Genomic DNA, 27,143 nt, shown 5'->3' with positions numbered 1-27,143 from the left:
ATATTTCTTGTTACATCTCTTGATTAGAGCTTGTTACAATTGTAATACTAGAAGAGAAGGTTTTGTCTGTCCATCCGTATTCAGAATCAGGAAAAGGAATTCCATTAAAACTGACAAAAATAATGAAATAGAAATCAAACATTGGAAATTGATGACCTAATGTTGAACATTTAAGAAAGTCAAAGGCATTTAGAAATAAGCAATTGTTTTCAGCTGGTGCTGTATGTAATATTAAGTCTAGAAGGAGTTACTACGAGCCAACTATAGCAACTCATGAATTCCAGGATGGATGTATAATTCACAATATGATACTATTTACTGTAATGACATTATATGCCATCACTTAACATAATATTGCATATTAAATTCAGATTGTGAAATGAAGTTCAGTTGCTTTACTGCAATCAAAGATCTATAAATGTCCTGTTGCTGAAACTTCAGAAGGTTATGCATTAAATCTGTTTATATTATCCAAAACTCAAAGTAGTCTACTTCTACAAAAATCTCCCACTGGAAAATGAAAAATGGGAATTTATAGTAAGTACGAGTTTGTGTTCCTAATTAAATACAAATGCTGTTATTGGAGTCACTGATTGTGATGGAATTAGAGCACGGATGAATTTAGTCCAAAGGGTCAATTTCTCTTGGAAAAAGATGTTTGAAAATATTGGCATTTATCTCAAGAAATCAGCACTGCTAACTGGTGTGCCAGGACTTGTGTCCCTTCGGCTTTTGGGAAGGGCTAAGGATGTAATCTGCAAGACTTGTCTTTCTCCAGTGTCTGAAGGCAAGAACAACCTATCAAAGACAGCAAGAGGTGATGGAGATTTTGTGACCTCTTATACAGCAGTAATCCAGAAATCCTAGATTTGAGGCAGCAGAGCTGGCTTAGTGCGTATTTCAATCCCTGGTAAGGGTGAGAAGCTTTCAGCAACACTGAAGTTTAAAGACAGCATTATTATGCTGCATTTGTTACTACAGGGCCAGGTCAGCTCTGTTCATCTCTCATCTGCTGTTTCATTAGGTGGTCTTTTGTAGGACAGACTCACTTGAAGCCTCTCAAAGCAGCAGCAGTGCTGCCTAGCTATTCTGCTGTGTTTCGCTGTCCCTAAGTGGATCAACCCAGGGGGATGCACTGCCGTGCTCTGCACTGAGCATTAGAGTCCTGAAATTTCCCCTCTTTCCATAAAACACTGGAGTCAAGTCATGACTTCAGGGTGAAGGAACGCTGCTGGGGAGAGTCTTTTCAAGAGCTGCCTCTTCTTTTAGCCATAGAAAATATGTTCTACCAGATACCTCATTAGGTTCACTGTGCATTTGATCCCAAAAATTATTTGACCCAAGCCACTGGAGGCAGCACAGCCAGAACTGCTCTCCTCTGCTCACAGTTTCCGGACACTTTCTTTTGACATAAGACCAGTTTCTTAGGAAGGGAATGTTTCTGAACAGAGCCTTTCACCTCTGGGTCACTAGCAGAAATCTGGCCCTGCTTGGTAGTGACCGAAAATCATTACCAGCTGACAGCTACTTGGTGCAATGAGCTGGTCAGTCTCATTCCAGTTCCTAATGGACACATCTCAGTAAACACAGTCACAACTGGCACTAACTGGTGTTCTCAGCCAAGAGACCTCGAACTGAGTGGGAAAGGAAATTCAACCTTCCTCTTCATCCCCTGCCTGGGTTTTGGAATATTATGGACAGGCATTTTATACCTGCAGTGTTTCACAGGCTGGTTTTACTCTAAATGGGTTTTTGAAACTTTGCAATTTTCATGCAGCATGATTCAGCACAGCCTGATCTGCCATCTCAGTATAATTAGACTCATCTTATGGTTCCCCTCAGTAGAAGCTGAGCTGCCTGGTGCCATCTCCCAGTATAAATAGTAAATCTGATGTCATATCTCAGTATGAATGGAACCATCTGATGTCATCTCAGTGCTAACAGGACATTTTATAATATGTCATCTAAGGCTGCAGGGGAAATCTTCTAATCCATTCACCATGCTACACTACAATAGAACATAACACAGTATAATGTGTAGGTTAACTTAGACACCCTCAGGCAGATTTTGGATAGATGGATAGATGGATGGATAGAAACATTTATACAAAGTATACATATATTATATCACTCTATTGATTTTAAAAAAGTTCCAGGACTGCCTAGCTATAATGAGATTTTTGAACTTTGTGTTGCGATCAATGAGGGGAATATTATTGGCGTGGAGAATTGATATACCCGCTCTCTGTGGCTTGTTCTGCTCCTGGACTGCCCCTGCCCCCAAGGTGTACGATTCCATCAGACACTTAACCTCTTTTACAGTGTCATCAGGCTAAAAGGAATCTAATAGTGACACGGGACTTGTGCTCAGCACTCTGGCACTATTGCTTTCCTGTCACAAATAATTTATAGCTTTCTATTTCCATCCCTTTGCCTGCACCCCATCCCCTTTTTCTGTTTCTCTGGGCTGGGGGAAATCAATAAACTCACACAACCAGAGTGGCACTTCAGGGGGTTTTAGGGGGAATGTGAGACAAGAGGGGAAAAAAAGAAAAAAAAAAAAGAAGAAAAAAAGTTTTATTATTTGCCGTAGTACACTTTTCAGATCAGCTCTTCACCTAGTACTAATCGTATAACCTCAGAATCTGGCCCTGAGGCCTTCAGACACTTTTTGTATAGGTTCTCAGCAACTATAGATTAGGGCATCTGGTACCACTGATCTATATGAAGTGAGGATCTGGATCTCCATCCTCAGCTAGAACCATGACATTCTCTGTCTCCAGCTATGTCCCAGGCACTCCAGCTACTGGTCAGGCTTCATCAAACTTGTAGCAGAGTTTTCTGACATGCTGAGGTGAGATGTTCTCTTTCTTTTCCTAAGAAGGCTTCATTCTCAGAAGTAGTTTTTAAAAATTAGAAGTTGGTTTTTAAAAATTGCCCCCACAATGTCTCTGCCTATCTCTATCCATGCCATATCACCCACTAGCCACACATTTACTCTTTAAAGTTTTGCCAACTTATCTTTAGAACAGATTTTTAAGGGAAGCTCTCAAGTGGGCAGGAAGAATCTTCTACTTGCTTTCACCATCTGGAGAGATTTTTGGGTAGAAAATAAAGCTAATGTAATGCAGGGCTAAGAGTTCCAGAAGTTCAGGCTAAAGAGAATCTGCAGGCTACACCCCAGATGGAGTGGCTGAAGAGAGGAGAGGCTTTTTCTAATCTCAGAAAGGAAGTTGGTTTCCAAGGCCTTCACAGATCATGGCTTATTTACTGAGTTCCTTGGTGGAACAGCTCTTCCCAACCCACAGATACCCAATATCTGCCAGTAGTCAGGGACCTTGCCAGCCAGGTACTAGGTACTAGTGATTTTCTTTCACCACTGACCTCAGCTGGATTTAAACCAGTGACCTAGAGGTGAAAGATTTCATGTAACAAGAAACAGAGCACTGACAATTACAGTTCAGTTTGTTGTCATTCTGAGCTACATTATAAGCTTTGTGATGTCTTTTTGAGTTCCCATGCTGTGTTCATTCACCACCTGACAAACACCAATTTTTGCCCTGTTTGATGGACACTTTTTTCCTGGTGTTCTATATCCCATCACCAATCCCTACAGATGCCTTCTGATTTCCCCTCATTTATGAAGGGCAAGGGCTTTGGGCAAACCTTCCACAGGACAAAGCATTTAGTCAGTTAGAAGGGTATTTTTCAGGCAGACAATGAAATTAAAGCTACTCCATTTGTAAATTCAGCCATGTCTGTATTAGCTGTGAAGACTGCACTGTGATTATGCTCACAGATCAGACCATAGATGATAATGCAGCTGTTAACATCCAGAAGATCCTAGCTTGCTCACTGAACACCATCCTTATGCAGTGAACACCCAAGTCTGGGATAAAGATGACAGAGCAGGAATAGGACGATTCTCTGAAAGTTGGACTATTAAAGCAGTAGAATCAGGATCACAAGGCAAATGAAGCCACTCTGCTGCACTGAGGGCTCAGATTGAGCCTTCAGGTTCTGATATCTGTGGGTCTGCAAAGGCACGGAGAAGATGCATTTGAGTTCTGAATGTGTTTCTCTCTTTTCCAGGATCATCAGAACCAAAGTTCAGCAACCTTTTCACCCAACACCAGATGGGAGTGGGGCAGGTGTGACTGCACCAGGACATACTATTGGTAAGTAGACTGGCATGAGGGGTGGTGACAGGTCAAGTGGAAACAGGGATGAAGCTTAGTTGAGGGAACAAAGTCTGACAAGCAGATGCTAAGCAGAGCAAAAGGGAGGAGGGGTGGAGGGAAAGAAGCCTCCATGAAAATCAGAGTTTTCTATTATTTGTCTCCCCTGTTGCATTGCAGAGAAGTGAATCACAGCGAAACTAACCCAAAGCAGGGGTTTGCCTAAGTGATTCTGCCTTAACGTCCATTTCATGTTCATGCTCTCTCCTTCATCTCCTTATAGAGAAGTATTTACTGCTGTCCTGTCTAACCATCAGTCTTCACCTTTTACCATGTCCTTGCCTTGAATCTCTTTTTCCTCCCTACCAATTTTTCTTTTCTCCTCTCCCTTTGATGGAAATGGTTCATTTTTAAATGGCAGTAATACACAAACATGGGTAAGATATTCCAGTTGCCTCACAACTAAGTTCTCCATTGTTCTAGCTCTGCAGTCAGGTATCCCATGGGTATATTTCACTGAGAAAGTGCATATTTCTTTTGCTGCGGGAGATATTTTGTTGGTTTGTTGAGATGAACAGAAGGTGGAGGCTGTAATACAGTAACCAAATGCCTCCTAGTCTGTTTAGAGGTACTGTGTTAGATATGTGATGAGATACTTTCTAATCTGTGGGCCGTGGGGTGGATATGTCTGCTCTTGCCAGCATAGCTTTATCTAGTGACAAACTAGTGCAGGAAAAACATGCAGTATGCTGGGATATTGTGAAAAACGGTGGTTTATTATGGCCTAAGACTTTCTTAGACCAACATAAGTTGGTTATTGAGAATCTGCTGCTACACAAGGATTTACCAGAAAATCCTCCTCTGCATGGGACAGAGCTGGTAGATGTCCAGTACATAAACTGTATCCAGAATTACAATGAGCAAATATGGAAGAACATTTCTGGATGCCCTTTTATTATGGACTTGCTCATTGGACTGGCAATCACTGATCACAACAGATGGAGCTGGCAGATTCCTTCTTGGAACAGTAGTGCAATGTCTAGGGAATGCAATGGCTGAGCTGGGATAGTGACTGTGAGTGCTTCTAGTGGAGTCTCTCATTGCTCTGGGATGTTCTAGGAAGTGGGTCTACATTGGAGAGTGTTGAAAGGTTCTGCTCCATCCTGAAAGGCTTCTGTTGGATGTATTGATTGCTTCAGGTCAGTGCTTTATGAGCTGAATGATGAATAGTGGGCTGTAAGAGAACTGGGATACACTGGGACACAATAGGTATGCCTGCTGGATGCACAGGTCTATATTCTAAAGGCCTGATTATCATGAAGGGATCATTTCTAATTTGGATTACTTGTCACTTTTGATCTATTGGAAATTCATGAGCAATCTTGGACAGCCAAATGGCCAGAGCATTCTGCCTATTGATATTGGTCAGTACAAAAGGAAGGCACTAGGTTTTCATTAATCTGGGTGGTAGCATGTATCACCCAGTCATTGCAGTAGGGAACTGAATTTAATAGGCCAGCAGTGAAGTGCTTCTAACCTATGTTAAGAAGGTATTTTTTTCACTAAGTGTTTCAGGTGGGCATGTAAGAGGCTAGTCTGCCTAAGACAGAGCATGTGCACTCCTGATGAAAAAATACTGAGAGGAAATGATCTGGTAATATATGGATGGACTATGAAGTCACTAGAGAATGTGGCCTATGCAGCATTTCATTCAATTGAAAGCCTGCTCTGAACTGGGATGTAACAACATTTAGCTTCTTGATGGAATACATTTACTTGTTATCAATGGTCCTCTATTGGAAGGCCATGAAGCTGCAGTACAGAAGTGAACAAGCAAAGCTGGGATGCAGCTTTGCTAGGATGCAGTAGAGGAAGTCCTTCAGCATGAGGGATCAGGAGTCTGCTTAGTGCCCAGGCTTTCCTATTAGACTGGTGGCAAGCATAGCTTTCAGCTGGGGATCCCTGAGTGCTGTGCTGCTCTCCTGATGGCCCTTTTTCCCTTTTCCTTTCATCCAGTGCCCAGCACAGCATCCCCTCCTGTCTCCAGTGCCTCCAATGATCCAGTGGGCTCTTACTCCATTAACGGGATCCTGGGGATTCCTCGGTCGAATGGCGAGAAGAGGAAACGTGATGAAGGTAGGGGGAGGGGAGAAGCTCATCCTCCCTTTTATATTCTTTGTCCCCATGTACAGGCTCCAATTTCAGGCCAAGGTTTGCAGCTGCTCCAGGGGCTAGATCAGTTTTAGCAACAGAGACCAGTTCCCCGCCACTGCCCTGCTGGCTTGGAATGCTCTTCTTCCGAGGCCTTTCATGACAGGCTGCGTCTCCAGACATCTGCTCAGCAGGCAGAGAGCCGTCTCCATTGCTGGAGCTGATCCCAAGTTCATTCACTGCTGGAAACGGCTGGAACTGAATTCCCCAGGTGCCAGCAGGTGCCCGGACTTTGAACTGTGGGTAAACATGGTTTCCCCGACTCACTTGATTTCAAACTAAATGCCATCTTGGAGAAGCACCAGCAATGTGGGAGTTGTCTTTCATTCCCCCTGCAAACAAGTTCCTGCCCTGTGATGTGCCACAAGCTACATTAGCTGGTGATCACAAGGGCCCAGTTTTCAATAAGTAGCATCTACCACAGCAGAACTGTCATGCTTGCAACAGTCTGAAAGGAGAACAGGAGGTCTTCTGAGTACTGTGATCCTAAGGTTGTTTCTAAGCCTTTCACTAAGGCTGTAATGAAATAGTATTAAGCTCTCTCCTTTTTCATCCTACTTGCTGTGAAGTATTCAGGGCAAAGATCCTGAAATTAATCAAAAGCTTGAGCCTCAGATCTAAATAGACTGAGTCAGGAGGAGTGGGTAAGGTCTTGGTGCTCTTATGGTAACTTTCAAACACTTTTCCTTAAATCTGTCTTTTAAAATTTGATTTGTTCTAAAACTGAGGGCCAGGAGGTGAACTTTTTAAAGAATACTGACTGACCAGTTTGTTGGGTTCAGCTCTGACTTCAGTGTGTTGTGTTGCTTGTTGCATGGAAAGACCTCTTAGGACAGGTGGCTCAGTGTGCTGCGTGTGCTGTAATCCCAATGCTGTGCAGTGCAAGAGAACATGAGAGTTCTCTGTGATACATGCTGAGAAGAGAGAGCCCTCCTGAGACAGATGCTGCATTTTGAGGTTTTGCTAGTAATTTTCTCAGTATTGGTTCTGGTGAGGTTCACATCTGTAAGTTTTTGATCCAAATAAACACAGTAATCCTGAGAATAAAATGCAGTCATCATGTTCCTTTTCTCCCTTATACAAAATAAAGCTAGATGCAAGGACCCAATCCAGCTTCTGTTAAAGCAAATGGGCAGATTTTTGCTGATGTCATTGGAAACTGGATCGGGCCCCCAGAGGAAGATCCATTTCCCAGCTAGATGGCAGTAGGGCCCAGCTAAGAAAAAAGTGTAGCAATGGAAGGGCTGAGTCAATGCCTCAAAGTCAAAAAATGTCAGGAATAAGAGACAAGTATTGCAAACCTTTCCAGCATTCACCATCATTACATATGATGGCAGGAAATAGTGACATTTCAAACTGAATGACACGTTTCTGTAATGGTTGTGCAGATCTCCTGGCAGTTATTTGGGGGTTTCGTGAATCCCTGTTCTCATACAGTCCAATGTGGTGATCACCATCTCTCAACATGGTGCCTCCACATCTCATTAGAAATTAAGCTCTTCAGTCTGGCTTTAGCTACTATTCAGGCTATACCTGGAAAGATCATCCCACTTTAGATGCAGCCGCACAGTCACTTCCAGCCTCAGAACCTGAGCTTTCTTTGAAACAGTACAATTAAACACAGAAACAACACAACAGCCATCTAAGACTGTGACACATCACAATGATATATTGACAGTAAGAACCATTCTTTGTGTCTGTCCTTAATTCATTCCAGATTTGATTTAGGCAAGCGACACTATGCAGCTCCATGCTGTTGGCCAAGCGCCCATATCCCACTAGGAATCAAAAAGGTACTAACCAGAGAATCCTGCAGATGTTGCTTGTCTTTAGCTCTCAGAGTTTTAGGTGGCAGTTACATGACATGATTGCAACTGCCTTAGATAACAGCCTTAATCCTGCCATCCCAGACATCTGCTGCAGGGACACATTATGCTCCTGACCCAGAGAAAGCTCACATGGGACCCCCAACTAGCTGCTGAACATCTCTAACCATGAGTTGAGTTATCTGGACTCACACTGGCCTTCAGAAATGCTGAAAAATTGTCCCTTTGCGGGGCTGAGTCTTAAGGTTAGAAGGGTCCAAGGGGAGGTTTTGCAAAGCCAGTGATCTGCACTCATTCCTGGGCAGTCTCCTCTGTAGCTCTGAACGTTCTGATTGTTTCTAGTTGAGATGGGGAGTAGGAAAAGTTTGTGAAGAGATATAATGTGAATATTTCTTTCATATTCATGCTGGATGCATACGCCTTCTCAGTATTTTCCAGAGCTTCTGAACACTTTTTTGCAGTTTCTTTCTTAACGTCAGGTTTTATTCTCACATTGAAAAGCCCTTGTGAGCTTTGCACATCTACTTTCCAAGCATTTAGGGAGTGGTTCTTCCCTAAAGGAGGCAGAAGAAGCAGCACTGCTCTCTCTTTCTTTCCGCTCTGTTGGACCAGCTCTGCTGCAAGGATTCCTCTGTGAGGAACGCAGTTCAGCAGAAAGGGGAAGTACCGAGCTGTTCCTGAATCACCAGTTCTGAAAACCTTGTTAGCAACCACTGTGATGGCTGGGGGGAACGGGGTGGGAGAAAGACAGAGAAGCTCCTATGTGAGCACACCCCCTCCCCCAGGTCCTCCTTGCTGCAGCTGGTGTCTACATTAGACAGTAGCACAGATGATTAAGAGGAGAGATAATTATGTGTCAAGGTGATGTAGCAGAACTCCCGAGTTGGACAGAAGGAGCCAGACGGAAGCATGAGGTGGGCTCAGAGATGGACACTGACAGCCAGGTGTGTCCCCCACAGGGAGTTAGAGGGAAGAGTGGGAATCCCAGCCTACCAAATACACTGGTTGCAAGTGCAAGGGTGGCCTGGGTGATGTATGACATTGAGAGAGAACTAGCTGGGAAGCAGCTCTGAGTGTCTACTAGTCACAACAAGGAACTGTCTGGCCATGAGTCTTTCCTCAAAACTCAGCATGCCTTCTTCAGGTGAATGCCAAGAAGGGATGGTCAGGATTTGCCTTGTTAAGACCAAATTACACTTTTGTTTCAGTTTATAACCAGTGATTGCAAAACTTCTGACTTCTGTGATAGAGTTGATCTCCTGCAATTTTGAAAATAATTTGACTAAAAAGTTCACCACCATTTGTGTAGCACATTGTGTGCCATTTCTTGTGGTCTGTGGGCAGTGCCAGTGGAGCTGTAACTTCCCTCTGACCTTACACCCACCACCACTCACATCCACCCTCTTCCAAAGGCAGAGGTCACCCTGCAGCATGTAATGACTTTCTCAAGACCAGTGAGGGTCTTACACTATCAAGTTGCATCAGAAAACATGAGTTCCTGGCTCTTTACGGTTTGAGTGTTGTAGTACTCTGTGATGGCAGGCCAAGTATGGTCAGCAGGGTCACTGCCAGACTAAGAAGCCACAAAAAAATATCCAGAAAGACAAAGGGGGAAAATATGCAACTATTTCTGCTTTTTCATAACCCCTTAATTGACAGCTAAAAGAATGAGAACTGGGGTGACAAAAACTTAGTATCACTCATATAGTAGTCTTGAGCACTGTACAAGGAGAAAAAAAGAAGAAATTAAGAGAAAGTGAAAGACAGATAGATAGATAGATAGATAGATAGATAGAGATAAATAATTAGATAACAGATCAAGAGTATATCAAGCTGCTGCCAGCATACCACAGCATCTTCAGCTGGGTGAAACTTCAGCAATTTTTACAAAACCATTATGAGACACAGACCTTTCTTTCCATAATAGGCTGCAAACAGACTTCCTATCTAAACCTAAATTCTCATTTGGGATTCAACTTCCAGTGAGGTTGATGCTGTAACATTCTCAGCATTATTAATCTTGGTCCTTGACAGTATCTGTAGTATTTGACAGCATTACTGGCAATAATATCTGCAGTGCCGACAATGGCAGAGATAATATCCCCCAGTATTATCGACATTAGCAGGGATCATATCTGCAGCCTGTTATTGGTGGGAGCAGACGTAATGTGTCCAGTATTATTAGTATCAGTAGTAATAAAACCCAAAGGATTGTTAGTGTGATCAGTGCTAATATCAGCATTAGGTTTGTGGGAGAGGAGGGGACAGAGTGATTGCTACTGTAAATGGCAATAATACTCAGGGTGTTTGCAGTAAAGGAATCCCCAGCAGAGATGAGGGAGCAAACCTGAGGAGGCAGAAGTCTCTCCTTCCCATTCTTCACGTGTCATTTTGACAATTAGAGTGAGTTACATTGATGCCTAGTAATGCAAGGCTGTGTCAGTGCAGGGGGACAATGAAGAGTCACCAAGATCTCTACAGATCTGGTGGTGTTTTCCCAGAAGTGTTAGCTGTATCAGTGCAGATGGTTCACTATTCTCCTCAAATGGGATTGGGCTGCGCTGAACAGGGTGCTGCCCACTCTCTGTAGGAGCGTCTGTGCTGTTAATCCTGCAGCTATAGGATAGGCAGCATCACTGTCTGTCTCTTTGGTGCTGCTCATATAATTTTCTGACTGTTAGTGCCACAACACCCTCTACTGAAAATCAGTGCTTTTGTTACAGGTGGTTTTCTCTTTCCTCACTCCATCTCAGTGCAGGGTCTTGACAGTGTTTAGCTTGGGACTTTTTCTACCTTGCTGTAATCTGATTTTCATATTAGGAAATTAAAAATGCCTCCTTCCAGTGAAGTGTGAGGCAGGGATATCTGTGACAGTCCCAGTACTGAAACTTGTTTTTTAAATATTGTCCCAGGACATACACTGTTTTAAAGACTTGAGTTCAACATTTTCTTCAAGCGGAAAGTAACACAGAGGAGAGGTGTGTAATGTGTCTAAGGTTTTGAGCAGATATACAGCAGATGAGTATGCCCCTGCAAGTATGATCCCATTTGTGTTGTTCAGAGTGGCAGGGATAACAGTTTGAGAGACACAGCTATGACATTTCAGATGGCTTGTAATTGTCAGTGGCACACAGTACATGTTTGCAGGCAGTTTGGTTGTGGTTATCCTGTTGTTGTAACTACCACTATAGGTTGTGGGTTTGTGATGCTAATGATGAGATTAACTGTATCACTACTTGATCTGCTGCCCCATTACACTCAAGGCCATTACACTCTTCACAGGAGCAGCTGTGAATTGTTTGTTGTGGTATGTTTGCATCACGGCATGCAGTAAGGGTGTTTCAACATGGTAATTGTTGGTTCACTGGTGCAGTTTCTACTGTGCTGTCACTGCAATTCATACAGTTGTTACTGCAGCTGATATAATGTGTTGGTTGAAACCAGACTGGCCGTGACAATGAAGTCAATACAGTGATGTCACTGCAGCACCATGTTCAGAATGTTGTGTTTTCATGAAGTGTGATATTAGTGTTCCACAGCACACTGGGGTCATTTCAGAACATACAGTGTGCTTATGCTGTCATCTGTAGTAGGGTGATGCTTTGCTTATGCTGGAGTTGTACCAGAGCAGAGGTCTAGCCCAGAACTGTCCTGTGGGGAAATGCATTCATTCATTTTTCTATGCTGCCTGCATATGTTTGCTAAGAATATGAGTGAGTCATTCCACTTGACTGTGTCATGGCCTGATGTATGTTCATTTCTGGGCATATTAGGTATATTTCTGTTATTCTCCAACCCTAATAATTGTTGAAGACAATGGGGTGTGTTTGGACCCCTGCAGGTGGTGGAACAACACTACTGTCTTTGGCGAGCCTGCATTGTTTCGCAGTGTGACTTTTTGTCACCACAGCTGACTTGTTTGTGTTATTCTATATGACTGCTTTATTGCAGGTCAGCAAAAGTCTTAATGACACGGGAGACACATGCAGTTATATTGCCTCAGGTGCTAACCCCATGTTCCAACCATCACACAGAGTTGTGGGGTGTACGTACAGGAGTTTATGGATGTGCAGATGGGCTGAGCAGATTCTGGAGTCTTTCACACTCCAGAATGTTTTTCTCCTACTTTCCCTGGGACTGTGCTGTTTTATGCAGCACAGCTGAGTTTCCAGTTGCTGACAGCTTGCAGCAATGGTGTGTCTCTGCAAACAGGAGCAGTCACAGGGGACCAGGCTCACTGCGTTTATACACACAAGTCTAGGTAACACTTCCTGCCATTCTAGATGAAAATATAAATTGAAGAGGGAGTTTATTCTAAGTAATCACCCACTTCTCCCTCCTGAAGGTCTTTGGTTAGCGAGACCCCTGAAAGGACATAAGAAAAGCACCTGCTACTCATCCTGCACCTCCATAAATAAACTGCAGGAGGATGTCAGAAAAGGGAGAGTATGTATAGGAAAACAGAGGAGGGGGAAACTGGATGAAGCAGAACAAAATGAATAAGGAGCCCAGCACTGACAGAAATGTGGGCTGCTGCACCAGGAATCTGGAGGTCAGTCTGTAAGCAGGAGAAACAGGATACATGTATTTGTGTGAGCGTGTCTGCACACAGGCTGGGAGTTTGGGGAGCATGCATTGCTCAGGAGGAAGTCAGGTAAGGGAGAGTTAACAGCTTACATCACAGAAAGCAGTTTGGACAGAATGCCCTGCTCCCAAAGCTTATAGTGCTGCTTAGTTTGGCAGGGGCTGGTGTTCTCTGAAGACAAGCTGGTCTGGCTTCAGCTGTATTTGTGTGCATCTCTGATTGTGTATTTGTATCTCTAGGAATGTACGCCTGTTTATTTTTTGTATTTCTGTGTTAGGATCACTGGTCTCTACTTATCTGTGCTTATGTACTGGGGTGAGCGGCAGGTTGGACCCGTATTTTTGTGCATGACTACGCAGATGTGGAAAATGTGTACGTTAAGCTGTGTATACTGTTGCCTAGTAGGAGGTGGATCATATGGATGCCTGGGCATGTATGGCTCAGTATTAGTGCTATGTATTTTTATGAATGCGAGGTATTTGTATTCACATTTTGAGCATATATGTGAATGTTGCATATTTGTATGTATATTCTGAGTGTATGTGTTGTTACATACTTGGAGTACTAATGTATCTTTGTGGTTGCTGGATATGAATATGTAGCCTGCTAGTGCTGTGCACTTCTGTATATAGTTTGTACAGATGTGTATTTGCATTGAGGTTATATATTTGTGTGTATGTTATATATATATATATTTATATATACACATATTGGTTGTTCTTGCCTGTATGAAGGCTGTTTGTTTATGTAAATATTTTGTATTTGTTTACATTATTTGATTCTGTACATGTTAATTTAAGGAAATTACTTTGAGTTACAGGTTTTCATTTAGTTAGTGTACATATACTTTTGTAAGTTATTTGTTTATTCAGAAATTACATTTAATTGACATGCACCTACACTAGTACTTCTGTGTGTCTCAGTTTGCATTCTTGTGTCTTTAATGTTAATTTGCTATGTTTTGTGGGCGCTCCTTGTGCATAGATCTTTCTTTACATTTATTTGTGTGATTACCATAAGTGTGTGCTTTTCTGACTGTTTATTAGGGGTATTTAGTTTGTGGTTAGGTCTTTTTCCACTTTTTGACTCATTCTTGGGAGTGGTTGTTGCAGCTAACATGTCAACAGGAGTCAGGCAGCTACAACTCCTCCTAGTGTCTCTGCCTCCTCAATGATTCTAACTGGGCAAAGGCTGCTCCCCAGTTTTGCTAGATGCCTGCTTTTCTGGATCTTCTTGTTCAGTTTAGATGAGTTTTACATTGGGTCTGCCTGCAATCATGGAGGTGGCTGTTATGTGTTTTCATGGATGTAAAGAGTATGGGATTCAGAGGGAGCATGGTGTCTGAATCCATGAAGGTCCCAGGTTAATGTGCAGTGGATGGTAGAATCAACTGCAAAAGGAACCAGAAATAGCTGGCAATGTGCAGGCAAATGGTATTTTAGAGGGTTGTTGGTATAACAGTGGATGGGGATGCCATGACCAGTGAGAGATGACACTAGTTTGGGGTCAAGTGACATGGCAATGAGACATAAGGGCAATACTACTGTGGAATAGAGGTGACATGGCACTGAGACAAAACATGGGTCATGGTGACATGCCAATGACCCAGGCTGATCTGTCAGAACAGAGAGAGCTGGAATTTGTCCATCAGCTGAATAAGGCAAGGGAAAACAGGAGGAGGAGGGTGAAGAAGATCAGAGGCAAATCAACAGACCATTACCTGGGCTGTAGGACCCAGATCACCAGCAGCTTGGGACATGCAGTGTCTCCACAGGATCAGTTGTGTCCTGGTGTGAAGGGCCAGGGCAGCCTGTTAGCAGTGGCTGTTTGCTTGCAGTGATGGAGAGAAGGGATAACACAGTGATGACATCAGGTGGTGGCCATATCCTGTGAAGGTAGCCATGGACCATGGGGACTGTGTGGGCAGGGGCATTATTCCCAGTTGCTGGAAAAACAAAGAACCTAACAGGCAGTAAAACAAAAACAAAGGAGACTTGGAAGCACCTGACAGCCCTAATTCATCACAGCCCAAGATTTTTTTCCCCCCTCATGTTCCCATTATATTTGTTTGTAAAAGTGGAAATCAATTTTGAAGGTAATTTTCTGGAAAGAATGGAAGGGAGGTGGGAGGGCCGGATAAGGCAGAGATGGCAAGAGGAAAAAAAAAAAATTTAGGCCAGGCACAGCCCAGGGGCAGCTCTTGGCAAGGTGAAAGAAAATTGCATATTCAATCTCCATCCATGAATCTCCCTTGCTGCTGCCCGCCTCCTGCTCGAAAACAATGAAGGCTTTCTCCCCTACGCTGCACAACGCCTGAGTATCAGCGCTCACTTTAACTTCAGGGTCATTAATTCACCTGATTATTGCAGGAGAGGAGAGGGTTGCAGAGGCATCCATTCTAAAGAGCCCTCCCTTAGCTCATCCTTTGATTAGTTCGGGGTGGGGGGAGTTGAGATAATGTGTTGTCTTGGACACAGTTTAAAATGGGAGGGGTTGAAGAGGGGGTGGAAGGAGGTAGAGAGGGAAAGATGTGGCCCAGCTTGTTGTGGAAGGGAGGGTTGGAAAGCAGTCATTCTTGCATCCCTCTGCCGTGGTGTTACTGCAAATTAAAAGTAGCATGTTCCACTTCGTAGCTATCTTTCAGGGAGGGGAGGGGCATGGGTATATGTCGGCATGGGGATGGGGGGGATCTTATCATTGCTTCCTCAGCAGCCCAGCGTAGTGTCACCCTGTGAGGTGACATTTGAATTTACAATTCCGCAGAGAAAAGCCATTAATTCACAAATTAACATTTCTCCCTCTCTCTCTCTAGCTCTTTCTCTCTCTCTCTCTCTCTATCTCACATGGATGTGCAAGCAATTGAAAAGACAAAGGAAATAGCCTTAAGGAAGAGACTTTACTGCTACTCTGTCTGTGCAGAGATTGCTACTACTGCTTCTAGATAGATAAACCAATTACCTGAGCTGCTCTGCTCATGGCAGCCTGCTATTACCTCCTTTTGTAGAGCTGATTCCATTGCCGGATTACACTGTGTGTATCTCATTAATGTAAACCAGCATGATACTGGGCACTGTTTCTGACCCTTCTTGCCACAGCCCCTTGCTCTGCAGTGGAAGAGGGAACTGGGAGAAGAGTTGAAGAGAGGTGACAGTCGGCACAACATACTTCCTAGAGCAGGCTACACACAGAGCTCGTTAGAATACCTGTGCTAAGCTTAGAGGAGATGGGGCTTCCCTTCTGTGGAGCAGGTCGTGTGACATTAACCCTGATCTCTTCCATGTCAAGGTGAGCACCGAGGGTGCTGTGCAAGAGGCCTTGTGTATGGGCACCAGGCAGGGCACCAGGCATGGGCACCTTGCATTCTCAGCTCTACAACAGGTGTAGAAATGTGTGTGGCAAGCACACAGATGTGTGAGTACAAAAACCTGCATATCCATAGCTATTGCACATGAGTGACTCACTCACAGAAGAGCTGACTGACTCACACAGGTACACAACAGAGTTCAGAATAAGAAGCAAGAGTAAGCACTCCAGCTTAAAGGTTGTGAGGGCCAGATTTCTCTGTAGTGCCACTCTATTGAAAACAAGTAAAGGATGCCTGTGGAGATGTTCTTGTCTAAGACAAGAACTAGACACTACTTCTACACAACCCTGTTGTCTTCCAAATCCCTCTTGTTGCTCTTTCCTGCCACAGTGTTTCTCACATACTTCCGCTATCACTGCTGCTGGGGCTGCTTGGATGGCACAAGTACAGTATAGACACACACACACACACGTGTAGGCACTCAGCCACACACAGGTCCCACCCCAGGCACACATCTGTGACACTGGCAGCCTGGCTATGCAAACTCATACCTCTGCAGATACAGCTGCTCCCCACCTGCTCCTCTGGTGAGGTCTCTGCAGTGGCTCCAAGACTACCTGCTGCAGGGCACACTGGCAGTCAGCTTTCTGAGCACCTTCTGGCACTCTTTGCAGACTGCCTTGTAGGAACATGCTGGCTACCCTGCCTTTTAGCCTGGTCACGCAGCTAGGTGCGTTTGGGGAGAAAATGTCCAAGCAGTGTTGTTTAAATAAAGACTTGCACATACTAATGTGCAGTTATCCAGGTAAAAGAAAAATGGATCAGAATGGCTGTTTCTAGAACCCTAGTCTCCACATGCTCAGTGGTTGGAGCATGTGCTTTTCTTCAGCATTGCCTTGGGTCCTTAAATCTTCCTAAAAACTTATCCTTTTAACAAGAGCATCTGCCTCTCTGACATTCCCTGTGCCCCACACCGTGCACAGCACATGGCTGGGGAGCATCATCCCGCAGCTGGTGCTGGAAGACGGATCGCGATCAGTGGAGGAATCGGCAGGCAGTGCCAGTAATTCAAACCATCCTGACCGTTCAGTGAACCTGAACCTGCTGACCTTGACAGCACTAGACAGAAGCGGCCTCAGGAATCCCAACCTTTAGAGAGGCACTGGCTGGAGGATGGCTCCTGCTCTCTCCCTTTCTTTCTTTCTCTTCCTGATCACATCCAGCAGCCAAGGGGGCCCAACAGTCAATCCCCAGTGCACCAATTAGCTCCTAATTTGGCTATCTCTGCACTCCCAAGTCTACATCAGTGTAACGTTAAGCATCTCTTGCTGTTCATAGATGTAAATCATTCCTATAGAGGAGTGTCGTCTTGTGCTAAAGGAAAACACTAAGCACCTTGTTCTCAGTCAGGGCTACAGAAATTCCTCCTCCCAAAATGGGAGCTGCTGCTCCTGCTGTTTGGAAGGAAAGCAGAAGCTCTTTACTTCCCTAAGTGATAGTATCAGATCCTTTAGCCTTGTTTCACTGGATCCCGGGGGAACAACAAGATCTCACCAAGTGATTAGCCCGTGGGAATCTTGACTGGATAGAGGAGGGGCAAGGAGGCAATTTGATTGGAGGGGAGAAAGAAAGAAAAAACAGTGTGTTTAATTTTGTCACCAGACCTTGCTTTAAAAAAATTCAGCTTGTGAACATTTTATGATGCTTTCAGGACTTTCAGGACTCCTGCTATCTATGCTGATAAAACAGCATTTTGTGTTGGCCTGCAGAAGCTATTCTCAGCTCTAGGATATAGAGGGATAACTGTTAGTAGTAGATGGCTGGAAAGAAGAAATTACATATACATATTTGTATCTATCTTTGACACACACCAGACATGTTCTGTCTTCTGTCTCTCTCCATCCATAACTCTTTGAAGATTATTTTTCCAAGAATCAATCAGATAAAATAAAGGATGTTTTAAATAGGTGTCAAATGCAATTCATGCCCATCTTAAGGCCCTTTAAAATGTCAGAGTTTTGTTAAGGGGCCTAAATCCACATTTTCCTTTCACTTTTCCTTCATTGATCCCAGCTTCCTACTGCTTCCATCCCAAAAGGTTCAAGGTACAAAGGCCTCTTCCCAGAGAGGTCAGCAGCTACAGGAAAACACATATGAGTACAGTGCCAGAACAGGAGCCAGGTCACAGCTATCACAGTTTCCTTTTGGATGTGTACCAGGTCAGGATTTCTTTCTCTCTTTGGCCCTGCCTTTTTTTGGTCAGAGGAGCTATTCTGTTTTAAAGCTAGGGGATCTGCATTGGAACAGATTTGTAGACATCTGATTAAACCTTAATGAGGTGATTATTATTATGAAATGTCCATCAAACCTTGAATGCCTTCTACTCCTCTCTTAAATGCTCTAGAAAAGGCTGTTATAAAGGACAGGTATACTTCCATGCCTGGTTTCCCAAATTACTGGTGTTCTTTTGCTTTGGCTTTTGGCATCTAGTCTGAGAAGAGGTAGGCCTTGAACGGAAGTGTTGACTTTCCAAGAAGATCAGAACTGTTCTAGAGTTTGGGACAACTTTATTAAATCCCAGCAAACAAAAAACAACACTGCACTAGCTAATCCTCAAAAATATACTTATGGCTCTTCTCTGCAGAGAAGAACCTATAATGGCCTTCATGTGATCTTATGCAGAAAGATGACAAATTATTCTACTAATGGTTTACAGTTATTATAGGAATGAGGATTCAAAAAAAATATTTTGCATGGTGATATTTTAAGCAGATTGCTACCTACTGCGAGCCTGTAGCTCTTTCATTGCATGGCATTTTGCAGTTATCCATCCTGTATCATATGTTGTTTATTAACCTTCCCATTCTTAAGATCTCATTTTCTACTGAAATGTGGCTGACTCTCAGGTGGACCATGGCAGATGTTGAACAATACAGAGCACCAACTGTGAAATTTTGCTGTGCCATGTCCAAATGAAACCACAGGAGAATTAAGATATGCTGTGGGTAATCACTCAGGCTGGATTTTGTTCAGGACAGCCAGGTTAATGTCTGCACTCTTGCAAAAAATGCCATGGGAATTTTAATGACTCCGAGTGATTGGAGCCTTTGTTTTATGGCATGTCAAAAATGGCAGCTCTAAAAACACTCTGCTTGAATACTGGTTTAGTGCTGACTCAGAGGAGCTTCCAATAACATGATTCACAAGTATGTGGCTCAGGGGCAGGTACAGACTCCTTTGACTGATGAGGTTAAGGTAAAAGTGTACATGAGGGGAAAACAGGAGGAATGAAAGGAAGGGAAAGTCTAGAGCAAGGGAAACAGAAGGAAAGGAGACATATTAGTGGGGGACCAAGCTGATGGAACCAAGCAGTCTAAAGAGGAATTCATATTTTCTAGACTGTCTATGGTCTGGCCCAGATCTGCTGAGTCTATATGCTGGTGTCCTCTCAGTGCTCCCCACTGGAATCTCAGGGATTCCCACAAATTGGGAGGTGGAACTGGATGGTGACAGTGCAGCTCTGGGCTCCTTGCTTTGTGTCTAGCAGTCCTGATAGCAGTGTTGATTTCCATGTCAGGCAAAGCACTGCTTGAGGAAAAAAAAAAAACCCTCCAAGTGTGGCGGTGTCAGCGCTCGCTGTTGTTCGACAGTGTAAAATTAAATTAATAAAGCCCCCAACACAGGAAAACATAACAGGAAATTAATGGCCTTTACTGTCGCTCTGATGCAGTCATTTGCAACCCTGCTTTCCGCACCAAAGACTTCATAAATGCAAGCAGTTTCTCTAAACAAGCATAGTTAGGGCTGCATGCGATGTAATTTTTTGTGTTGCTTCTGTCCTTTGGAGCTAACAAAAGCCACCCTATTTTATATGCTCACCAAGGGGGATCCTGCCAAGAGGTAGCTCCCCAACAAACATGCTTAGGAAGATGAGAGAAGAGAGTTAAGTCATGCCAATGATGCTAAGAGCATCACCTTCTCTGGCAGAGGGAAAGTGTAGCTTCTGGAGCCCTGTAGCAGCAGCTGTACCCGAGGACACTGCACTAAAGGCAATGTTGTGGACACCACAACAGCATAAATCAGGATAATCCTTCTGATAACTTTTAGGATGTGTAAATCAGTACAACCACTGAATGCAAGAGACTTACAGATTTACACTGACCAGAGGACCTGGCTCACTGTATGAGAATGCCAGTTGCTACTCTGTCAACATAAACAAAGCCAGTGTACTGGATCCTAGAGGCAGCTGCACTTCTATTTGTCTAACAGTCAAACCTAATAGCACTAGTAAGAGATACTGGACCTAGGAAACTACTACCTAAGTTAAAACCCCTTACCTGCACACCCACACGTGTTGTAGTACATGTTATATACACATCTGAGACAGCTGCTTGCATCCTAACACCTGGAAAGACTTTTGCTGTCATTTACAGTAAGGCTGGATGTGCTGATTTTTACTAACCAACACAGACTTAGTTTCCCAGATGCTCTTGTCCAGATTTGCAATCATACACTTATATAGAGTAGTAAATACATATGATTTTCATATGCATATACACACTCACTTCCTTAAATGCATTTTACATGCTCCCATGATAATCCAAGACAGATCTGAGCACACACTTCATTACACATTTGCACACACAATTCATTACATTTACATTCTCATTGAGCACTGCCATTTTTGCTCATGTAAGCCCTGTATTCAAGCTGCACTGCCCATCCCTGCTCCATCTAGGGTACTCAGTCATACCCTGTGTAAAAAGCAGTGCTGTCAGGCACCAGCACACATCTCACTCTTCCTCAGTCAGACACACTCACTTCCCTGCATGAGCAGCCTTCCTCACACACCAATTCCTCAGGTGAGCTATACCCTCATTTAGGTATAGCTCACCTATATATAACAATGTAAAATCTGTTGTTTCTGAGCCTTTCTGCTTTAAGCCTGAGCATGTAAAAAAGAAATACACACAGTCTATGTGTTGCTGACACATTTAAACTACAGAGACACGTGGACCAGCACAGTACTATGAATTAGCATACTGAAATTCAGGTTTGTGGATTCCCTTGAGGCAAATGGACACAAGAATCTGAACAACTGTGGAGTTCATGAAAGCTGATGGTCTCCTTGAGGTGATAATCCTCCAGTATTTATGTCCCACTATCCCTATTTCTGCAGGATACTGTACATAACCTGAACTTGTACTGTATCTTCTTTCACCATCATAGCTTAGATCCCTGGTAACATTCCTTCTCTATGCATTCCTGAACCTTGCCAGCCCCTTCAATGCTCCATTATCTCTATTCTGCACTCACTTAGGATCCTTCTTATCTGAATTTGAGGTTCATCTTTCTCCCCACCAGTTATCGCAATCAAAGCACTCGGAATTCTTGCAATACTACTACATGCTGAAACACAGAATTGACCCATCTAGAGATGACATCTTCTTTAGCATTGTCTAAAAGACCACAGAAATTCTTCTGAAAGAAAATGTAACCCAAAATTTACAGCCTTCTTTTTTTAAACCTCTAATTAGTAGGGCAAGAAAGTTACATAGGCGAAAAGATCACCAGATTAGGACTGCCAGTCCTTGCACTTATCCTTACTGGGGGGAGTACAGTATTAATTTAATAATTAATGAGGACGCAAACAGTCTCTCTAGAAACATTGTGGCAGCTAGACTGGAGCAGCTCGTGTAGATCAGGACATCAGTACCAGACAATCCTGGCCTGAAAATGTGTGACCCACCATCTCAGGACAAGGTCCTTGTCCTTGGTCTCTCTCTTGGCTGGGGTCAGTTCAGACACAGACGCGGGAGGTCTGCTATTCCCAGCGGGAGCTCAAGCCCAGGGCTGGAAGGCCAGCTCTGCTCTGCTGGGCTGCTTCGTGTTGCACCGAAGGCAGCGCGAGGGCCCGCGCGGGGCTGGCTGCCGTGAATGACAAGCACTGCCTATCGATCGCCTTCTGAACTCGGCCCAGCCGATAGAAGGTAATTAATGACTCCATTTGCCTCAGCACCGAGGAGAACAATTGAGTTTGAAACTGCAACAACTGGCAGTGTGGGGAAAGGCCCCCCGGGATGGACAGGAAAGCTGCCTGACAGGCCCAGGCTGCGTGGGGACACGGGAACACATCAGAGGGGGAAAAAAGAGAAGAGAAATCGGAAAAAGGGAGAGAGCAGTCTTAACACAAAAGTGTGATTTGGGAAGGGGCAGCACATGTATCTACAAATGCTCAGGGAGTGGGAGAGAGCTGCTCTGAGTTGAGCACCTGGCAGGGATGGTGCAGGCAGGCTGCAACTGAGGACAGGGTTGCCTTGCTGGTGCAGAGGGACAGCATTGCAGCAGCCAGCTCAGCACCACTGCATCACACAGTTGTGCTTCCCTCGGAGCCTTTGACAATTAGATGGGTTCTGCTGTGTCACCTAGCTGGCAGTTCTCATGCCAGTCACATTTGCTTTTGTTATGACTGTGATTTTTATTGGTAGAGCTGCAAGGGCCCAGATGAGATCAGGGCCCCACAGCACGGCAGGCAGACATGTCATAGGGATGGTAACAGCCCCTTCCCTAAAACAGAGCAGTATCTCTATGTTTGTGTGGTAGCTGCACAGCTTCTCATGACCTTCCTAGATGTTCCTGTGCCACAAAGATCTCCTTATGTCAGCAATACTTCTGAGTTATTTGTTGAGATGATTCTGTCCCACCCTGAGGAAGAGTTCTGTCTGTAGCCACGGAAAGTAATGAATTATGCTACATTGTGCTACTTGTACATTTTGGTGTCTTTGTGGCTTCCAGACCTGAGAATGTCTCTTTGTTTTGGAATTATTTAATGGGCATATTCCCTGTGTCAGATGTAGTCAAGGTTGTTCTGTTGTTCTTTGACACAGCATTTCCTTGTTATCTGTTAGAATAGTTCTGTGACACCCGTGGAGCATTTCTGTGTCTTGTGTTGAGGGTTTACTCTAAACATTTGCTGTGTGTACTCCCTTGGCTGTCCCTTGGAGGAGAGATATTTCCTGTCACATGTACAAGGCCTGATCACATTGACAGCAATGTGTGCCTTTGTGAGGAACACAGTGATTGAGGCCATGGTTTGCTAAGATTCTTATGATTTAAAAGAGAGGTTTCCCTTCTACTAAAAGGGAACTGGGAAAGGTGATGATGCTGCTTCCTATTGGGTACAGTTACCACAGTTACCCACATGGCATCCTTGTACTCATCCTGCAGCTGAAGTCTTCCTTTACCCCTTTGAACAGGACCCCTTCCAATATCTGCTTTCTTGGCAAATACCTGTCCCATGAGCTTTTAGCACTGTTCTTCATCAGCTGAAGTGACTGTTGTCCGCCACAGTGCCATTCCTCCTGGGATCTGCTAGTCTTCCCCAATTCAGATTTTTCCCATAAGTCCTTTCTTCACTAGCACCCACAGCCCTCTGATGGACTCAGTCTCTTCTCCAAAGTCCTCTCTGGTCTTTTCTGCCACCTTTGCTCATACACACATGGCTTTCAGCTCTCATACTTTGTGTATTACACTATTTGAAGCTTCTCCTGATAGTTCAGTTTACAGAGTCGTACCCTTAGATGAGAACTGCAACTTTGATGTAAAACCAGATATAAGTGCCTGGCCCTTGCAGTTTCAGGGAAAAAATGAAAACACATCCTCTGTAGGTTTTGACACCAGAAGACAAACACAGGGACTTACAATCATTTGGTTTTGAAGAAAATAAAACGATCTGTGACTGTGAATGTCTCAGCTTTAGCAACACAAAACATACAAATCTGTCTTTCAGTATCACCTCTATGATACCTTCTCTGCTTCAAAAGTAAAATATATATGCACAATTAATATAATTGCTCTGTGAAGTTTGGGATTCATGCATTCTACCACTGCTAAGCCCAAATATTACTGCAAGCTGTTTAGACAAGATTAGCCTCAAGGTACCCTACAGGCCTTTGTCAAAAGCTTCCTTGCTTTTGCAGATTTTAAAGCATAGGCTAGGGCAGAGTGGCCCATCCCCCTCCTTCCTCCCTCTCCCCTCCAGAAATTTCAACCTAAACTAAAGCATTGTCTTCCTCCTTACAACTTTTGTACCCCTCTCTATCCTTTTGCTTGCTTTGATCATTCTTTTTTTTCATTTAACCTCATTCTTTACCCTTCTCTTTCCTGTATCCTTCTCTTTCATTTCCCAAAGACTGTACGGATGCTCTCTCATCAGCTGGTCCTGGGTTTCCCAAATACACATACACGCTTATGTGTGCACATGCACACGCACGCACTCTGACACAAATAAATAAATAAATAGAAAGGTCAGTGAGCAGAGCAGCAATAACCCCTAAAACAGTACTATCAGAGGGACATGATTGATCAATTGAATTCCATAGCGGCTCAAAAATGTGGGATTAAGTAGTGTATTATACGCACAATGAGTTGAGGCATGATGTTCATTTCAAGTTCATTTCGCCAGCCCTCTGCCACCAGATCAGGCAATCAATAGGGGCAGCAGATATCATATATCACCTCTCTCCGTGCTAGGCAGAGAGCACCATAATCTCCCGCAAATTTAGAGTGACAGATTTGTCAAGATCTGAAGGGCCCCTGAATAAATGAAGGAAAAGAGACTCTTACAGCGACTCAGGAAAGCTGTGATTTCAGCTTCTTCACACAAAGGCATGGCCTGTGCACACGCGGGAGACACATGTGCACAGGGCTCTGAAGGCAGACAGACAGAATTGCAAATACCTGTGCACGTGTGCACAAATCTGTGTAACCACTCAGGGCAACTCACTAAGGGTAAAATCTAGTTTAATGACAATCAGTGAAAGTTTTACTGTACATCAGTCCACTCACACCAAACAAGATATGGAGTTTAAGGCTGCCATCCTTGAAAATCAGGTATAGCCAAAACCAGCGCAGACAGACAAATGCCTGGTCAGGTATGTACTGTGATGCAGAATCTAAAGAATAACTGAATAATTATCTACTGCAAAAATACCCATGTGTATTAGTGTCATGGTGTGTACAATCATACACACTCAGTGACAAGTGGAAAAATCCTCAAAGACAAACAGCTTCACAGGCTGCAGACAGGTTGAGGCTGATACAGAAACTTTTTTTTTTTTTTTCTGAGTCTGGACCCAGGAGTTCTGTACTAGCTTTCTGCAGAGAAGACCAGGGTTCTAGTCTTCCTGAAATTCAGCACCTGCAGAAACAGCCCAGTGTCATATAAAACATGAAAACTGTACTGGCCCACACAGTGTGCAGTCTAGCAAGCCTGATCCTTGTTTTGTTTTCTTAGTCAAATCTGTCATAAACTCCAGATTTCAGGAAATTGATAACTTTCTCTTGGGCAAATAAGCCTGGGGAGAGGAGAAAACTCCAGGGATCAGTGCCAGTAAACAGCTTTGCTCTGGCTTGGGGTGGAAAAGAAAGAGAGAAGAGGCTGCTTGAGGGAAGGCTGCTGGCAGGGACAAATCAATATGTAATATTTTCTATGGTCTTGTGAGTGGTACTGTACTACGCTACTGTATATAATGTACTATTGATTATATCATATCGTATAATCACCTATAAACGGATATATCTCATAGCCAGAAGGCAGCAGGCTCAGTCATAACTCTGGGCCACCAGCTGGGCATTAACTGTGCCAGGAAAATACCATCTTGGCACTATCCATGAGCTAAAAGAGGAAGCAGCAGAGTGATATTGTTCTAGATGCTGCACAGTGAATGTCACTCCAGGCTCCTGGGAGCATCATGTGTCCATGAGCACCTCATGATTGCATGGAGGAAGGAAAAGGCCTATACAGAACCCTTGACCAATTTTCTGACACAGAGCAGATTTCTGAGATTCACAGACTGGAGGCCACCAAGAAAAGCTTAGGTATGAGGCACATTAGTGAAAAACCAGGAAGATAATTACAGCACAAGAGGGAGAACCTGATCTTAGGTTAGTCAGGGTGATAAGGCAATCAGACTTGTGTCTGATGAAGTACAGTAGGTAAGGATTCAGCATGGAGAGTATGGAGGTATATCAGCATGGATGAAGGAGGGGATTATTACCAGGCACACCAAAGTTAGGCTGAGATGTGACAGCAGAAAGATACTCAGCACAGTTGGAGGAGATTATAATGAGAAGACTTGCCTCAGATGAGATGAGGGATTATGACAGAGGAAGATTCACTTCAGCTGGGGCAGGAGGTTATAACAGACAGACTCACCTTGGATATGACAGATGCTAATAGCAGGAGACTCTCTCGACATAAAAAGGGGTTATAACAGAGAAAAATGCACCTCATTTGAGTTGGGGGATAACAGAGGAAAAAAAACCAAACCAAACCCAAACCCAGATAGGTGATCAGATGGTTTATCACAGGAAAAAAATCACTTTGGTTGGGGCAGGGCATTTATAACAGACTCACAGCAGAGGGGATGAGTGGGCTGGCACAACAGAAAGAGAGACACCCTGGAGCATGGCAGGAGGAACTGTTGTGAGATTGGACTGTGTCAGAGGGCTGCTGTAGGAATAGAGGTGCACTTCCAGGGAAGCTTCTACCAGAAGGCAGCTATATTTCTAGTAAGAGCAAAGTAATACAAGGAAGGCTGAATCCCACTGAGCAGGTGGGAATTTTGTAATTCCCACCTAGGTTTTGTAATACAATAATTCATTTTGGATAAGAAAGGAGTCTGGCAGAGACAGAGATTCATCTCATTTTGGAGGGAGTTTTATAACAGAGATATGGGTCATGATAAATCACAAGCTAAACATAGGTGAATGGGACAGAAACCAACATATGTTGGATGGGACAGCTGCCCCACAGGGAGAGATTTGTCTCTGGTGGAACATGGAGTCAGAAACCAGATGTCCCTGTTATCTAAGGGGAATGAAAGGCTCATCTAGGATATGATCCGATGAAATTAGAACAGTGATAGCTGCTCATAGGACTGGGGAGCTGCAACAGAGACTGGCTTACCTCCAAACTGTAAGAGAGCCTTTTTCCCATTGCAGGCTCCCTCAGTCCTCTCCACTACAGCCCATCCTCA

At 43.9% G+C, this 27,143-nt stretch overlaps 1 protein-coding gene across 11 annotated transcripts in view; it reads left to right on the top strand.

Moving 5' to 3' along the window:
* Positions 1–27,143, top strand: part of PAX2 (paired box 2) — a 95,514-nt gene that overhangs the window by 41,646 nt on the left and 26,725 nt on the right. For all 11 annotated transcript variants that reach the window (XM_039708772.1, XM_039708777.1, XM_039708771.1 and 8 more), the window contains 2 exons: positions 4,093–4,178; positions 6,195–6,314. In XM_039708772.1, coding sequence (XP_039564706.1) covers positions 4,093–4,178; positions 6,195–6,314 — 206 coding nt within the window. The remainder of the gene's footprint in view (positions 1–4,092; positions 4,179–6,194; positions 6,315–27,143) is intronic.

Source organism: Passer montanus, unplaced genomic scaffold (genome assembly GCF_014805655.1).
Source record: "Passer montanus isolate IOZ18808 unplaced genomic scaffold, ASM1480565v1 scaffold21, whole genome shotgun sequence".
NCBI classification, from domain to species: domain Eukaryota; kingdom Metazoa; phylum Chordata; class Aves; order Passeriformes; family Passeridae; genus Passer; species Passer montanus.
This window is presented reverse-complemented; position numbering and strand designations above follow the sequence as displayed.